We start from the raw sequence: 11,430 nt of genomic DNA, 5'->3' as shown, positions 1-11,430 counted from the left end.
TCGTACTGACGTCTGCAAAGGCCTCATCCCTGACCCGCCGCTTGCAGCCCAGGTCTCATCCACGCACTTTTCTCAGGATTAATTTAATTGTTTCCCATTATGGATGCAATTTGCAACCTAGACAAACTATGACAGCTTCAAGCCAGCACACAACGATAGTGGCTCTCGCCCTTATATCAATAATCCCTGTAAGATCTGGAGCATTTATAAGTGCAATCAGAGCTACTCAACTCCCTGCAAGGGGAATGGGTTAATACAGCCTTGTGGTGTAGATGTGTCTTTAATGACTCTGTATGGACAGATGTGGTAGACAGATTTTTATTTTTTTTCCCTGTGTTTTACTTGGAGTGTGTGAGTGTGTGCATGAGCTAAAGGGAATTTCCCTTCCATCTAAACCTAGCTTGGATTTCTGATCCTGCACGCTGCCTGCGAGGGGACATACTGCTCTGCCTGGACACACAGGGACCTGTTCAGCCGGGAGTTTTACAGGGACTCAGGCAAAACACTCTGACTTCAAATCAAATTTTAGCTGGGGAGTGGCTGGCTGAGTAAAGCTTAGAGGGTCTTGCTTGCATGGGGAGGTCAGGGCCAGGCAGTGGGGTCACAGCCCTCACGTTGTGTCTCTGTGGTGGCCACACTTGGTCACCCATCTGCACCTTGAAAACTGTGGCCCACCGTGGAGTTTGTAGGCAGAAGCTTTTTCGGGGCCGGTCCTACCTTTACATTCAGTCTGAGGTTCTGGGGCATGTCAGACCCTGCAGAGCCTTGGACGAGCAATGAGCAAATGGAGGGTGGGTGCAGCAGACCTTGCCGCTCAGCCTGGCTGCCTCCCACGTGGCTGGGCTGGGGTGCAGGTGGGGACCTGTGACATGGGAGAGTTTTTGCCCAATGATCACCCACTCCTGCTCTCCGCTGCTGGCGATGGGAGGTGGCAGTGGGGCCCCTCAACTGGTTTTAGTGGTGGTGGCAGCCAGGGTTATCCAAGTGGTCTCAGGGAGGGGCTGTCAAAGTGGCCAGGCAGAGACTCCTCCCCACGCTAACGTGGCATCCCAAAGGGCTTATGCAACCCTGGCCGGGGCCAGCGCCACATGGGCCACGGTCCACCATCCACGGAGCCTCCTCCGGAGGCTGTACCCGCCTGGTCCTTGTCCTCCCCCAGCCCGCAAAGGCCCCCAGGCTGGGCAGGAGGAGACAAGAGGGACCAACAGAACCCAGCGGCACAGACTCTCCTCCCTGCATGATGTTTTCCCCAGCAGGAGAAACTTATGATGGTGCTACAGGATTGGGAGAAGGGTGGTAAAGATTTTGCCAGAGTAGCCTGCTTTGAATTTATGGAGGTGCTGAGGGTCATACTAGAGACCTCTCTACACCCCATGGCTCTACAGGTCTGCAAAACACAATGAGCAGCCAGTGCTGAGGGATAGCCTGGGCCGTGCTAGAAAGGTGAACCATTGAGAGGGGTTTATGGGAACCACAAGACTCTGTTTACACGGCGACTGAGAGCTGAAGTCCCCACTTAGGATGCAAGTGGGGTAAAGTGTTAGAAAGGCAGTGCAGGCCATGGGTCCTGCAGCCCATGGGTGCCAGGCTGTCTTCTCCATCATCAGCAGTCAGGAGGGCAGGCCTGAGGAGGGGGCAGTGACCGTGCAAGCTTCTCTTATTTTATATTCAGCAGCCCTGTCTGTGCCCAAGATGTGCTGCTTTCCAGCGTCTTGTGAAATGCTGACTTCTGTAGATTCCTTCAGGATACAGAAGGGTATAAGTCCCTGCTTGGTAAAATCTCTTTCCCAGTGCTGTTTTTCTCTGTCCAAAATGACCCCCTGCTGCACCCCATCGCTTTGCCCCTCACGCTGCCCTCTCCCCTCTGTGGGGCTCTCGCAGAGCAGTGCCAGGCATTCCCAGCGCAGGGATCCCCCCAAGCCCCTCCAGCTGCGGGATGGATGCTGAGTTCATGGTACAGCCCAGCTGCCAGCTCCAAAGAGCATCCTCTTGGACAGCAGGACCATGGTAGGTCCATAAGGAGGGAGACTTGCACCATGGGCCAGGTTCTTCTGCCGAAGCAGCTCTATGCGCAGGGCTGTTGAGCTGTTATTTCAGGACTTATGGCCACCAGACATTCAGGAAAGACCATGCCTTTCCACAACAGCCAGCGGCTCACAGACCCTGCAATGTCCTCTGTGCAGAGGCTCTGCCTCCAGGAGGATGTTGTTTTTCAAATAAACTTGTTTTTCCCATCTCCGGCGCGAGACAGCTCTGCAGAGCTTGTTTGCTCAGACTCTTTCGTTCTCCTTCTTCCTCCAAACACAACACTGGCAGCTCTGACTGTCTGCTAGCTTCCTAGCAAGCATGTAATTCCCAGACTCCAGCTTACTGCATGCCCAGACTTTGAAATTCAGGTTTTGGGGGGGGTGCTTGGGGAAATGATCTGAGATGGCTTTCGTCTGGGGTTAGGTTCTTCTTAATGCCATCTTCCACATGTACATGCACTGCCCTCTCCTCCAGGCTGGGCACTGCCATGTGTCTGCCCAACGAGCATCACTGAACCTCAGAGCATCTTCCAAAGCAAACAAACCCCTTGAGAGAATACCAGGAGGAGCCTTTACAAGCCAAGGGATGGCAGCAAAGGAGGAAATGGCCAGATTCACCAGTACTTTTCCACCTCCCCCCCTCCAAACCACCCCTCTAGAAGTGAAGAACCAGTGATCTCCCCTAGCAAATGCCAGGAGAGCTCTCAGCAGCCTCCAGAGCAAATAAAGGCGAGGGGAAGGGACAGCATGTACTGAGCAGGAGAGGAGGGAGCTGCTCAGCTGCAGCCTCGCCAGAGCAAACGGGCTCATCCATCCGCACTCGCAGCCCCTCTTCCCACAAGTCCTCCATCCCATCACGGCAGCCGTCCCCACCACCCCATGCTCCCAGCCCTCCAACATCCTTGGGAAGCTGCCCTCCATGCCCTGACACCTTTTTGCATGGGCACATCGCCAGGGCTGGATGAGGCACTGAGATTGGAAGGAGGATTTCAGCTTCTGCGTGGCCAAACCTTGCTAAATTAGGAAGCACAGCCCAGCCTGGCTGGTGCCCTGGCAGCACAGCGTTGGCATGGTCTTATACCCAGCGAGCTGCCATGCACGGGGAGGAAGGGAAGGGATGCACTCACAAATCAGATATCCATCCATGCTCGCTGGGAGAGAAGAAGACACGTTATCCAACACTTTTTGTCCCAGCAAAGCCATCTATCCGCCCAGCCCCAGGGAGCCTGTGGGCTGCGATGCCCCAGCCACGCAGGTGGAGCGGAGGAGGGCGAGCGGAAGCCTTGGCAGGGGGACAAGTCCCCTCGCTGGCAGGAGACAAACCGGGGGTGTTTCGCTCTCCCGGCAGGCGGAAGGGAGCAGGCAGCCCTCGCTGTCAGAAGTGAGATGCCACCGGCATATTAAGCGGCCAGCTGAGCTTCTCTCTGCCCTCACACAGAGGGGCTCAATCCTGCCAAACAGGAACCGGCAGGGGGGACAAGGACAGGGTGATTTCACCAGCTGCACTCTCCTTCTGGCTCACATCGTGGCCAGTGTTAGCTGGGCTGCCTGGCTCATTCGTCTGACAGAGTCCCTGTGACAGCCCAAATTGGGAGGGTGCAAAGGGCTCATCCTCCTGGAGCTCATCTCCTGGCAGGACACAACCCCAAAACATCTTGGATCCCTCAAACCGAGTTTGGGTGCCCTCAGGTCTGAGCAAGAAAGGGAAAAACTATAGTAGAGACCCCAACATTTGGGAGTGCTGGGGATGGGGGAGTGGTCCCTGATACCCCTAGAGATGTTTGTGTCCATGTGGGAAGGGGTTTTCTAAAGAATTTAACTCTCACGTGCTCTGTCTCACCGTCTTTCTGTTCTGTCTTTCCTTCCTCCACTTTCATTTTTCCTCTGATCGACAAATAAAACAGTAGGGAGTTTCACTGCTTGTACCTGGGGCTCATATCAGGGGCTTTTAACATGAAAAATGTTTTTTTTTTTGTTCCAAAACAACTCCTGTGAAGAAAAGGCTAACTGCCATTTTGACTGCAATTTTTCTAAAGGCATCCAGGAAAGCAACAGAAATCTAAAGCCCTGCCGTCCCATTTTGCAAAATTAAAAGAATTTGTCTTGGAAACATGATTTGGCTTAACGTTTTGGCTAGAAAAGCCAGCATGTGTGTCTGTAATATTGAACAGACGAGGCAGGAAACAAAGAGAACACCCTTTTCTAAGTCTCTGACTGCCAGCCATGAGCTCAGCCTGGAGCCGAGCAGCACATAGCGGCCTCCTTCCTCATCCCTCCTCTTCCTCTCCTTTATTCAGGGTTCGCTGAAAGATGAGGGCCTGGATTTTTTTCCTTCTCTGCTTGGCAGGCAAAGCCCTGGCAGCTCCGGTAAGTATGGGAGACAACAGAGCCTCTCTGCTGTCAGGGTTGTCCGTCCAATGGATCTAATGCAGATTTTCTTTTATAATGAATAAAACCCTGAGGGATGGGGAGCAGCGGGGGGAGAAGAAACCCAAGGGTGCCCCTACCGCCTGTCCCAGCGGGTCACCCCCCCCTTGGGACTGTCCTCCCCGTGGACTCCAGCTCATGGTCCTTTTCCCCCGCAGCAGGAGGCTCTGCCCGATGAGACGGAGGTCATTGAAGACCCCACCACAGAGGTAGGTGATTCTGCTTCTCCTTGTCACCCATCCCTTGCAGCACCCACCACACTGGGAAGAGCATCTCCAAAGCATGAGGGAGCAGGGGCAATTTGGGGGGCTTCTCTGCCTCTTGGGAGCTGGGGCCGAGCTCCTTGTGCACCCCCACCAGAAACACTGACCTCTTTTGCAGGAGCCTGTGGGGGCTAACCCTGTCCAGGTGGAGGTGGGAGAGTTTGAGGAACCCACGGAGGACGTAGAGGAGATTGTCACAGAGAGTAAGTGGCTCTTCCCCTGCCCTCCAGCAGGCAGAGACATCGTCCCTTCCCTGGGTGAGGGAGCTTTAGTCACCCCAAACAGTGAGGGACTTCTTTGGGAAGGACTGTAGCACAAGGATGATGCCAACCTAGATGCACACTTAAAGGCAAAAGAGGTGCATGGCCTCTTTCGAGCACTGGATTCCCTGTAGGCTCATTTTTGCAACAGAAAAGCCATTGCGTTGTGTGGCTGCAGAAAGGAGCCCAGGATTAGCCTGAGGGCTAACGTTGACTTCTGGAAATCCTCACATGTTCCAAGTGCAAGAAGAGATGCTCAGGGCTGTCCTTGCTGAAGTCTCTGTCTTCCCTCTGTGCTGAGATGCCCTGGGCAGCTCATGGGAGGTGAGGATGGAGCAGGCTCTGACTCTGCTCCCTGCCCTCTCCTAGACCCCTGCCAGAACCACCACTGCAAGCACGGCAAGGTGTGCGAGGTGGATGACAACAACTCGCCCATGTGTGTGTGCCAGGACCCCTCCAGCTGCCCAGCCACCACCGGCGTCTTTGAGAAGGTGAGGGCAGAAGCTGCTTGAGGGACCGGAGCGGGGAGGGACCCCACATGGGACGTTGGCAGAGATGGTGGGGCAGACACTCAGAGTCAGGGTGGCAGGTCCCCATCTGGCCTCGGCTGGTGGTGGCCAAGGAGCCGTTGTCCACCCCAGGAAACAAGTTAAACACCTCATTTGGAGTCTCTCCCTGCTGACTCCCCAGCAAGGCTGGGCTTCGCTGCCTCTCACACAGCATCTCCCCATCCCATGCAGGTCTGCGGCACTGACAACAAGACCTATGACTCCTCCTGCCATTTCTTTGCCACCAAGTGCACCTTGGAGGGAACCAAGAAGGGACACAAGCTGCACCTGGACTACATCGGGCCTTGCAAATGTAAGTGGAGCCATTCCCTTAGACAAGGGGAACCCTAACCTGAGCACAGCCCCCTTACCCATGGGCTGAGGGCGAGCAAAGGTCCAGGCAGGCCCAGGGCTGAGGTGGGATGGCACCAGGGCTGTGTGTCTGGGGTCGGGGGCTGTGTGTCCAGGCATTGCACTGACCATCGTGTCTGACTTCCAGTCATCCCCGCCTGCCTGGACACAGAGCTGACCGAGTTCCCCCTGCGCATGCGGGACTGGCTGAAGAACGTGCTGATCACCCTGTATGAGCGCGATGAGGACAACAACCTGCTGACCGAGAAGCAGAAGCTCAAGGTGAGGGAGTGGGAAGGGAGCCTGGGAACTCACCCCACCAACGGACCCCAGCACACATGGGGAGCCCATCCAGAATAACCTGTGGGCACCCCATGTAAAGGCCCTCCCAGGGCCCGCCCTTTTTTTCCTACTGACAAGGTCTCCCCGGCCTCTCCTATGTCAGGTGAAAAAGATCCACGAGAACGAGAAGCGCCTGGAGGCTGGTGACCACACCGTGGAGCTCCTGGCCCGCGACTTTGAGAAGAACTACAACATGTACATCTTCCCCGTGCACTGGCAGTTCGGGCAGCTGGACCAGCACCCCATCGATGGGTGAGTGCCAGCAGAGCAGGATCGGGGCCCCCACCAGCACCCTTTCCTGCCTGAGGACCAGGGTGATTTGGTGGCAGAAGGTGTCGAGGCAGGATGGAGATGTGACACAAGTGAACGGCTTGTGGCAGAGGCACAGGCACAGCCCTGTGGAGGGACAACCCCTGCACACATCTGGCAGGGGCTGGGGCAAACCAGGCTGGGGTCGAGGGAGTTTTGCCTTCTGCAAACAGCTCTTCTGCAGAAAGAGGGGCCTCCCCCAGCCCCAGCTGCTCCCATCTCCCTTGGGTGTGGAGTTTCTGTCTTCTCAGGTTTACTGTTGTATGATAGTTCCCTAAAATATCTTAGTCCAAAGGCCCCGGGATAACTTCAGCAGCTGAAATAGCAGCTGCTGGCTTAGCTGTGAGCTGGAGATGGGCGCGAGAGCATTCACACACACAGACCCATGGGGTGGGGGGCAGCTGGTGAGGACCCCCAGCTGCTGGCTATTTTGTGACTAGCACAGCTGGTTGCAAAAGCAGACACCAGTCCTTGACCTTCATGACACTCAGTGGCAGATACTGGGAGGGCACTGGGACAGCAATCAAAGCCAAGCGGTGAGCTGGGGCCAGCATCTTGCCCTGTGCTGGTCCCCACACCCAGCAGAGCATCTCCCCGGCTGTGGGAGGGCGGCTGGTTCTGGCGGGCGACATGTTGACCATGCGGTCCCCTTGGCAGGTACCTGTCCCACACCGAGCTGGCCCCCCTCCGTGCCCCCCTCATCCCCATGGAGCATTGCACCACTCGCTTCTTTGAGGCTTGCGACCTGGACAATGACAAGTACATCGCCCTGGAGGAGTGGGCCAGCTGCTTCGGCATTAAGGAGCGTAAGTACTGAGTAGGGACAGTATTGGGGTGGAGGGGACACTGAAAAGCATCCCCAAAGCCCCCACTCAGGATTAAGCAATGCATTACAGCCAGTCCTGGGGAAGGAAAAACAAGGGAGAGTAGGGAGGGGGGATTGCAGGAGGAGTGGGACCCTGGCAGCATCCATCTCCTAACCTCATCTCTCTCTTTTCCTTCCACAGAGGACATAGACAAGGATCTTGTGATCTAAACCCCCAGCTTCCTTCTCTGCTGCCAACTTTGTCTTGTTTTAACCTTCCCACTTCCTTTGGTTTTTAAACTGCTTTTGTTTGGTTTTGTTTTGTTTTTTTTCCCTGGGAACAAGGTGCTAATATAGATCTAAACATACGTAGTAATGGTGCTAAGAGAAATAACAGTCCTCGTTCATAGCCTAATCTATCACCACTAGATTACACACGCTCTTACCAGCGCTTTCTCTCTCCGACGTGTCTTTACCATTGACCAACCCTGTTGCTGTCTTGAATATCCGTCTCGGTATCCACTCTCGGATTGACTTCTCTTAACTTCTTACTAACAGCACGTTCTTGGACACGTCAGCGTAGATGCAAAGACCACTCAGCCAATTCACCGCCCCCAGTTACAGACCGCCAGCAAGGGAAGGCAGAGCTGGAGGATGTAGGAGGACTGGGCTTTTTGGGCAGAGCAGCCGGGGGTGACATTGTGGTCACCCAGCTCATGGTAGAGGGGATGGAGAGGGGTGAGAAAGACGTAGAGTGGCAGGATTTTGTTTTCCATTTTGGTTTTTTTTTTTCATTCCCAGGGCTTGAATTTAACAATCATTGGGCACCAAAAAAAAAAAAAAAAAGAAAGGGCTAATCAAACAAATAGGGAAGCGCACAAAATTTAAAACAAATGAGATGAAATGCATCCCATCTTGTAAATTCCCCTCGTAAAATAAAGGTTTGAAAGTGCTATGTGCTTTACCGTTACTCAGTGACCGTACTGCTGTTGTCTTTTCTGTGCTGCAAAGGGAGATTGGGTGCGGCCGCCTGTTCCCCCGGGGTACGCGTGGCTGACCTTGCTGTTGCGATTCTGCTGTAGCTGAGATAAAGCTCTTGGCTCTCCCCAGATCACAGTGCCCTTGAGCACTTCCCACCTCTGCCTTGGTCGTGTTTAAATTCCAGCCCTGCTCTCCCAGGGAAGCTATGTCAGTCTTGGAAGGGACGTTTCTGCTCGGAAAGCGGCGTGCTTGCCACACGCTCGAGGGAAAGGCTGTAATATTTTTTTTCCTGTTGTGGATGTTGGGGTTTAAGAGATGGGCAGGAGGGAAGGGAGAAGGTATTTGGATTTTGCTTTATAGAGGGGGTCCTGACAGGAGCGAAGGGATGTCAGTCTCACAGGCTGAGAACTCTTTTTTTTTTTTTTTACCTCTGAGTGTTCCCTGTGCCTTATATTATTAAATTCCTGCCACAGTGTGAGCAACCTGATGAGTCTCTGTAATAAAAAATACTGATTTGAAACACTGACAATAAACGAGCTTGCAACGTTCCTCTGTTTTGTCCCATCCTGCTGAGGGGGATCACACAGGCATCGCCAACCTCATGCACGTGTTCAAGTTGTAACACAGGCATCCCAGCCCCAGGGAAGAGTCTGGTCCAAGGTAAGCTGAGGTGCTTCTGCCAGTCACAGCCTGTCACCTCACTGTAAATGGGCTCGTTGGGGGAATTTGGATGGGTAATGCACGGGCAGATGGAGCTGGAGAGATGGAGGCAGACAGGGCCACTGCAGCGGCCAGCAGAGACACTCACATGGCTCTAAGGCCCTTGCTTTCATGAGCAATAAAATGCCTGGGAAAGGTGAAAAGGCACAACAGTGGAAAAATAAACACTGCCATTTGCATGGGCTAAAAATATCCACGTTGGAAGAGCTCTGGCTAAGCTGTGATGTCCCCCTGCTGTACAGCCCTTGCTGGGTGTGCTGTGCTCCAGGCAGAGCCGTAGGGTCAGATCCTGCACAGGGTCGCTCCCAGCTGCAAAGCCCTGGGCAGGTCCCATCAGGGATGGTCACTTTGCCAGGCTGTTTGAACCCAGTGGGAAAGCTGGTACCCAGAGGGGCCAAGTGAAGGTTTTTCATCCCTGCCTTGAACCCCAGGCCTCGTTCCACCCAGCCACGTTGCTTCCCGGAGCCGTTAGCCAGAGGAGGTTTCTCGATGGAGACACAGGGAATGCCTCCCCACCTTGGGGGCTGTCACTGCCATTTGGCAGACCTGGCACAGCGAGGGGCACAGGTTCCCGTGACCCCCACCTGCAAGATCCAGCTGGCTGCAGCAACCGCCGAACAACCTCCAGGCCAAGAGAGCTGGCAAGAGAGGATTCGGGCAGGGGGGAGGACAGGAAGGCAGGCGGGGACCAGAGAAGATCGGTCACCCTGTGCAAACCTGCTTTCCAGTCGCTCCCTCTCCGCCAGAAACTCCCACTTGCGCTCCTCCGCCAAGACGTAGCCACATTCCTTCCAGCTCCAGCCCTCCCCGCCAGCGCTGCCGGACAGACACGGGCAGCTTCGCCTTCATGCAAGGGAAGGCTTTCCAGCCCTCCTCTCCTCTGCTTTTCCCTCTTGTGCAGGAATCAGCTTTTAATCACAGCAAGCTCAGGAAAGTCTCCACCAGGAGAGCCGGTTATCACAGCTCAGGAAAGCGAAGGGCTCCATCTCTAAGGCCATGTCCCATCCCAGGGGACAATACTCATGTCCTGGCGGTCTGGCAGAGCCCAAAGGACCCAACTCAGCCCTATTACAAGTGCAGCTGTCCTGGCTTTAACTGAGCATCAAAGGGAGCTTAGGAGGTTGCAGCTGGGCCTCCCTTAACCCTTCAAAGGTCATAGCCTGAAGTATCAAGTTGCTGGAATTTCACTGCCTTGGGGCAAATGCCATACATGGGGTTACGTGAGGACTTGAGGAATAAGCTGGCCTTTTTAAGCTTTCAGACCTAGACGGTCAGCAAGGGTGGAACAGAACAGCTCTCTCCCTGTTACAGCCGAAATCGAGCCTTCCTCTGCCTGCACAGCAGTAAAGAAACTCGCCTGTACTTTCCATGTGGAAATTCTCCCTGTGGTTAGTGCTGACTGAGGACACAGTTTGCAAACTTGAAAAAAAGAAAACAGAAGAATAACGGAGAGGTCTGGATCCAAAACCAGCCTGACACAAGCACATTCTGACCCGAGTGCTACAGTGCATCTGCCGGCGGAGGTGGTTAATTTTGCTGTAGTTACTCAGGGCAGCACCACAGAACAGCTCACTGAGCATTGTCCTGCCTGCATTCAACAGAGAAATGATGGGAAAGACAAAGATTTATGCAGAGATTAGCGCCTTTCTGTCTGTTTTCCTGACCTTTACTTTTATGAAAGAAGCTAACCGTGGCATAAATGCTGCACTGAGGTTTGTGGCTTACATACTCAAAATGCAGGTGATGGAGAAAGGTGACAAGCCAGGATCAGTGCGACTATGCCAGTCACACACCCACAACAGCCTGGACTCCAAGGCTCAACATCTGCAAGGTGTAGCTGCACCCAGAGATGCTTCTCCTTTAGCTAACGGTGCCACTGGAAACCCACTGGATTAACCACCACCCCCCCGAAGCAGGTGTAAAGGCTGGTCTTTCACATGTGTTCGTGCCTCATTAGCTAAAATCAGTTCTGCAAAGGAAGACTGAGCCAAGTGACCAAGAGCTTTGACTCATGTTCAAGTGACTCTTGGTGGCGGGGTTGATGGAGTTACTGTTTACCCAGCAGTTTTTTGGAGTTACTGTTCCCAGCAGTTGGGTATCTCTCACAGCAGTTAAAGCACACCCAGACTTGCTGCTGATGGGGGAACTGCACCACAACCCGCTGGGTCTGGCACAGGACGGGTCCCACAGCACTTGGTGGGGACACTGCCAGGACACCCCCCCCCCCCCCGCCCGCCTCCAGCTTGTTGGGCAGCTCCTGAATTACCCATATCCACTGCGGAGCCTTCTTTTGCCTTAAACCGGCCTATATATTTCAAAGAGGGACAAACTCCATAAAAACAAGCCCTACCTCCAGTGAAGAGAACATCGCCAGGGAAAAACATTTCAGGGGATGGA

The 11,430-nt window shown here is 54.2% G+C and overlaps 1 protein-coding gene across 2 annotated transcripts in view; it reads left to right on the top strand.

Annotated features, from left to right (window-relative positions):
* Positions 1–8,053, top strand: part of SPARC (secreted protein, acidic, cysteine-rich (osteonectin)) — a 9,822-nt gene extending 1,769 nt beyond the window's left edge. The window contains exons 2-11 of one of the 2 annotated variants that reach the window (XM_009701162.1): positions 4,325–4,394; positions 4,613–4,663; positions 4,836–4,920; positions 5,347–5,468; positions 5,718–5,838; positions 6,025–6,158; positions 6,322–6,470; positions 7,185–7,333; positions 7,535–7,893; positions 7,951–8,053. In XM_009701162.1, coding sequence (XP_009699464.1) covers positions 4,338–4,394; positions 4,613–4,663; positions 4,836–4,920; positions 5,347–5,468; positions 5,718–5,838; positions 6,025–6,158; positions 6,322–6,470; positions 7,185–7,333; positions 7,535–7,563 — 897 coding nt within the window. In that variant the 5' untranslated portion in view covers positions 4,325–4,337 and the 3' untranslated portion in view covers positions 7,564–7,893; positions 7,951–8,053. Of the gene's footprint in view, positions 1–4,324; positions 4,395–4,612; positions 4,676–4,835; positions 4,921–5,346; positions 5,469–5,717; positions 5,839–6,024; positions 6,159–6,321; positions 6,471–7,184; positions 7,334–7,534; positions 7,929–7,950 lie in introns of those variants that run through there. The other variant, XM_009701161.1, reaches the window with a different exon arrangement.
* The last annotated feature ends 3,377 nt before the right edge of the window (positions 8,054–11,430 follow it).

Source organism: Cariama cristata, unplaced genomic scaffold (genome assembly GCF_000690535.1).
Source record: "Cariama cristata isolate BGI_N322 unplaced genomic scaffold, ASM69053v1 scaffold11115, whole genome shotgun sequence".
Classification (NCBI taxonomy): domain Eukaryota; kingdom Metazoa; phylum Chordata; class Aves; order Cariamiformes; family Cariamidae; genus Cariama; species Cariama cristata.
Note: the sequence above shows the minus strand (reverse complement) of the source record. Positions and strands in the feature narration are given on the sequence as shown.